Here is a 6,000-nt window from a genome sequence, read left to right on the forward strand (position 1 = left end):
GGGATTTAGGCACCTAAAGACTCAGGCACCTAACTAGCATTTAATAATCTGGCCTTTATCTGATATTTAACCAGTTTAACTAGGTCAGGAGTTTAAAGTGATGTAATTCGTAAGTGATGTAATTTGTACATTCATACAACAAATGATTGGTCAAACTCTTCTGACAACTGTAAAAATGGGATAGTCAGTTCCCTAACACCTAGATCTGCCTTTCTGAAGTGATGTGTATCCACAGCTCCAACTGAAGTCAGTGGGAGCTGCAGGTACCTAGCATTTCTGAAAATCAAGACCTGGAGTGTAAAATTGGGTAACCAAAAGTAGTGGACATTTTTTTTTTTTTTTTTTTCAAATTTTTGACATACCTGACTTGCCCAAAAGTCAGTGTGGTGTAGGATTAGGTAAAGAACCCAGACCTGACTCCATTCTATGCTTTAGCAAGATTCCTCTTTCCTTATTGGAGGTGAATCTATGAAGCTTTTGTAGAGCTTTGTTAATCCTTCAAATTTCTTATGAAAGAAAATCTGCTGTGATTCGATACATCTTTGAGCTAAATGAATATTTGTTAAATAAGTTTCTTAATCCTCCAGTTAAATCAAGGGTAAAGGATATTTAAATAGTATCTCCAAGAACACCATTATAAAAAATTGCATATTCGTATTACTTAGGACTTATAGGTGTGGTATATGCTTTAAAAAAACTGCATGTGTAAATGTTTGTGAAGAAATCTCTTGTGACTGGTTCCCAAATACCTGTGCATGTTTATATTTTAGAGCAGAGATGTCACACAAGAAAATATTCCCTTCATCGACTCTACAGCCAAATTTTAAGGACCATGTTAAGAGAGAAACAAAGATCAGCAAGTTAAATGAACAGAGCTCTTCAGAGTGGCTTAATCCAGATAAATTTGAGAAGATCAGTATGCCAGTGTACAGTGCTGAAAGCTCAGCCCACCCTTATAACACTGAACTCTCAGTTGTGTGTGGAAAGAGAGTGAACAACAATGAATTTCTCTCATCCTCTCCGCTGCAGTCTCCTCATACAAGAACTCTTGGATCAAAGTCAGGGCTTGCATCTTTAGTTCAGCAGAATCTGTTAGAACAGTCCCATACGGAGTTGTCCTTATCTGGTGAATGTGCTGTTCAGTCATTTGGTAGGACTAATAATCTTCAGATTCCAGAAGTAATTTACCAAAATCTTCCACCTCCTTTACCTCCAAAGAAATATACTCTGAATGTTTCGCTAGGATCAAAAAATGAATCTACAGCTGATGTAACATTGCCAGAAGTGTTGCAGAGTAATCTTTCAGGTTTTGAAAGGCAAACAGCTATCGCTTCAAAATCTGCATCAGAAGGTGCATTTACAAATGAAGAAAGATTTAAAGAAACATTTCAAGGGAATGATCACACCATTCACAAACTGGATACCGCACCTAGGTCATCAGTTAATGACTGTCAGACTGTATCTGGCAGTATATGTAATAAAGGATCTCAGCACACAGGACCAAGTGTTAGCTCTCCTGATGCAAATGATAGTGTATCTCTAACAACCTATTTTTCAGTAGATAGCTGCATGACAGATACATACAGGATGAAATACCATCAGAGACCCAAGCTGTATTTTGCAGACAGTAGCTTCCACAAAGATAAGCATCTACCACCAACTGGAATAGACCTGGGCATCGTATACCCTGGTATTCTTGATTCTAGTCATCCCACATCTGAACAGAGATACAAACCTAGCATAGAAGGAATACATTGCAACAGGTAGATTGTCAAATCCATTTTCTTATGCATTTCACATGGTCTGCTTATGGGGCAGGAAGCATGGACTCCTCAATGTGTGGTGACAGGTATCCAGAGCTCAAAAGCTTGTTGACCAACAGAAGTTGGTCCAATAAAATATATTACCTCACCCACTTTGTGTCTCGGACATAGCTACAACACTGCATACTTAGGTATCCTGTCAGCTATGCTTTTAAGAGATATGACTGTTTAAATGATTCTTCAAATCTGGGTGAGCAGGGGAAAAGGTGCTAAAGTTTTGGCCATGGATTTGTCATTTTTCTTGCCTTAACAATGTTTACCTCCATGTGATGATGCTGAATAAGTTTGTAAGTCTGTTACAAATAGCCCCCTTAAGTGTGTGCTTTTAATTAATACCTAGGTAGATCAGTCAGCATATGAGATTAACTAAATAAAAAGTTGTTCATTTTACTGGAGAACTTAATACACTTGTGGCTTAGTGCTCACAGACTGAAAAAAGGTGTAAATTAACCTGTAATCCTTTAAACTAGCTAGTGATATGCTGATAAACACAGTACCATACATGGCATGGTACATAGAACAATATCTGCTTTATGAAACCATTGTTCCTAATGAGTAACAATGTGTTACCTATTTCTTCATCTGACTTCTGTGAAAGTCTAACTTAATTTCCTTTAAGTGTCTTTTTTTAATGCAAGTTTACCCAGAGAATTGGATTTTTAGTACTCAAAATGATGCCTTAATGAGTGATTTTACAAATTAGTGTAGCCTACGTGAACTACAAACAGAACTTTACAAGGGAATTGAGATTTTTTTAAAACTATCCTAAAACTCCAGTTCCCTAATTTGTACACTTTTTTTATCCAACTGTTGTTTGCTCCTTAACTTAAATTCTAGTCAGTGTTCCACAAGCAAAGCCGTGATAATTTAACTTATTACTGAAATTTAATTTAGCTATGTAAGCTACAAATTAATATAGTAGTCTGCAATGTGCTGTAGAAACAAATATATTTTAGGATATGAAGTTGTCACATAGCTACAACAGATTAATTTAAGAAGCAGTACATTTACATTCAAGACCTTATTCTTCAGGTCAGATTGCATACAGCTGCAAAATCAAATTCAACCCTACTATGTACTTGTCTGTCTCTTCACCTTCCCTCTTGAAAATACATCACTGTGGTTCACATAAACCTGAGCAAATTTATGGGATCAGTCAGTTTGACTTACTGTTACAGAACTTTGTCCCCAGCTAGCAGTCTCCCACTCCAAAACATTTCTAGACTGTATTTTCAATGAATGGGTAAATTTACATCCCCTTTGGATAGGCTTTTAATTGAATCTGCACTCTTTAGGGAGGTTCAGAATTCAGCTTCACTGTAATCCGTTAATGCTTTGTACCATTTGTTGGCCATTGAAATAACTAATGAATAACTAATAAATAATGCTACCAAAGCAGGACTGTGTAGAATGAGTAGTTGAAGCTCATGGCTTTCTTAAATGTAAAGGAAAGTGCTTAGATTTTTAAAATTGGGTGGTACTGATTACAGTTAAGTGTAAAATGCCTTTTAGTTCTGAGCTTAATGCTATATATGTATGTTATACTTGCCGTGTGGTCAAACAGGTTTAAATGTTTTTTTGTAAATTATGTGAATTACAGTGCTTCAACCAAATGGTGACAGTCATGGGTGTATATTAAGTTATCCAAAATATAAAACAGAAGCTGTGGTTACTTTGGCAATGTCCTAAGATTTGTCATTTTTAATATAATGCAAACATGATATGCCTCAGACTAAATATCTCAAACTAGTCCCTTTATACTTTTCAGTCACCTAGTAGCATTTGAAAGAATTAATTCTGGAATTGATATTGTTACATCTAAAGCAAATACATTCAACATGTATGGATATGAATGCAAGTGAAATTGAACCTACTGAAATCCTTACATTCTGTATTGGGGATAAAATTGGGTGGGGAGAAAGAACTTGATTTAAAAACACTTGGATGTGTGACAGCATGGAAGATTCCCACTGTTAATCTTTTTGTTTAAAAATAGCTTTTAAAAATGAATTTTGAATCCATACCAGATAGGCATTACTTAATGTACAGTTAATTAAAATTACATCTTTAAAAAACGTATAGTACTAGAACTTGTCAAGCTTTTCCAGAAATCTTGTACACCTCTACCCCAATATGTGACCAGATATAACACAGTAAAGCAGCGCACGAGGGGGGCAGGGCTGCGCACTCCGGCAGATCAAAGCGAGTTCTATATAACGTGGTAAGACTTTTTTGGCTCCCGAGGACCGCGTTATATTGGGGTTGAGGTGTATTTGAAATTGCGGTATTTTAATGTATAAAAAGCACAGCAACAACACTGAATACTATACAAGAGCAAACAGTCATACTTCTATACAAAGGAACAATGTGAATGCCTATTAGTAATACAAACAAGTGAATTTGGTTTCCAGAAAGCTAGTGAGCATAATTGGTGAGTTTATTCAAGACTAGCTGCTTAGGTTCTTCTGGGGTTCTGAAATGCAGCAATCTTCATTGAAGTCACTTAGATGAACATTGATCTTTCTTTGCTTGGAGCTGTCTTTCCAGGCAAAACCTTTTGTATATGACCTGTTTACCAGATAAGTTATATGTGCACTATTATATAAATGACAGCTTCACCTTTTATATTTACAGGTCCTATGTTTATTTAATATTTGTTAACTAATGTATGATCTGACATTGATTTAGCTAGAGTGCCTATTTATTTTTTTATAAATGTCCTGGTTAGATTTGTATAACAGACATTTTGTAATGTTTTAATGCATTTAACAGGTATTGTAATATATTTTTCAGTCTTTAGAATTTTATTTTCATGCAAAGTTGCATTTTTCTGCATGTTCAGACTATTAGATTAAAAACTAACTACTTTTGTGGCTACCTCTATTCTCTCTGTATCTTACACAGGTGGTTTAAAAGTGGTCAAACACAATGCTGGAACACCAACTAACTGTTTGCAAATTAGGTTGGTCATCTAAGAACAGTAGATAAATTTATGGTGCTTGAGTAGTTCTCAGCTATCTAACTTGAACAATGATGCTCACACCTTCACTAAAACACATTAGCCAGGAATACCTGGTGTTTAACACTCCCTCCCACCCCCCCAAAAAAAACTTAACTTTGTGGAGAATAAACATTGAAGTTTCCCAGATCTCTTGTTTGAACCATCAGTTCTGCTGTATGTGCAAAAAAAATGAAGTTTGTCTTCTGCTAGTTGCATTCAGGATCTCACCACCTGTACTACCCTGTTTTTACTCAAGACAGAATTCTGAACTTGCTCTTGGCAAATTTTTTAAAATCCACATTTAAAGATGACCATTAACCTACTACTGTTTTATGAGGTTCAAGTGTAAGGTTGTTTAAACTGTCTGATCACTGTTACAGCTTACTTTAGTACACTAGCAGGAACCATATTTGTGTAAAACTTTCATTCATGAAGATGTGTTGTGGTTAACATCTACCTATACAACTTCTCTCTCTGCATAAGAGCTGCTGGGGACACTAATGGAATTGCCTAATAGATAAGCAAAGTTGAAGTATTTGATTATGTAAGTGGGAGATTTTTTTTTTTTAAAAGGTTTAGTGACCAATGACTCAATTAGCTATTATATAGCTGTACCCTATAGTGGAGCCTAGCTTTTGCACCCTGGGCTATGGCCTCAAGCTCTTATGCAGTTTTGTTGTAAATCAAAAACAGTTCAATTACATGAGCTGCACTTCTCACTATTTTTTCCATCTGGTTCCTTCTACCTCCTCACTCTCAGGGGATTCTGGCTCTTATGTTTTCTCCACTCCTCCTATAGCTCCTCTTCAGCCCACATGCCCTCTTTTAAAGCTCAGTTGTTAAAGAACCACTATGATCCTGCAACACTTCACTTACTTACTTCAGCTACATCAGAGATGTCATGTGCATTTGGTGGAAAGTGCTGCATTCCATGTTAATTTAGGGGGTGGGATATAATTTCAGTGAAGGTGGTAGGAGCATGCTCCCCCCTGGGGACAAACAGGTGTACTAGCACAAACTACAGGGCAGCAGCAATGGCTTGGGGTAGCACTCTACCAAACCAGTGAGGCTCTGGGTATGTAGGTGAGTGGTTAGTATAAGTTAACACCCTTGAACAATGTAGTTATACTGATCTAATTACCCATGCCAATGTCCACCTTCTCCCATCAACATAGC

At 36.5% G+C, this 6,000-nt stretch overlaps 1 protein-coding gene across 2 annotated transcripts in view; it reads left to right on the top strand.

Annotated features, from left to right (window-relative positions):
• The window catches only part of USP53 (ubiquitin specific peptidase 53), a 57,984-nt gene extending 53,094 nt beyond the window's left edge, over positions 1-4,890 (top strand). The window contains exon 16 of one of the 2 annotated variants that reach the window (XM_034770951.1): positions 771-4,890. In XM_034770951.1, coding sequence (XP_034626842.1) covers positions 771-1,767 — 997 coding nt within the window. In that variant the 3' untranslated portion in view covers positions 1,768-4,890. The remainder of the gene's footprint in view (positions 1-770) is intronic. The other variant, XM_034770952.1, reaches the window with a different exon arrangement.
• Positions 4,891-6,000: the final 1,110 nt, after the last annotated feature.

The sequence above is a fragment of the Trachemys scripta genome, chromosome 5 (genome assembly GCF_013100865.1).
Source record: "Trachemys scripta elegans isolate TJP31775 chromosome 5, CAS_Tse_1.0, whole genome shotgun sequence".
Lineage (NCBI taxonomy): Eukaryota > Metazoa > Chordata > Testudines > Emydidae > Trachemys > Trachemys scripta.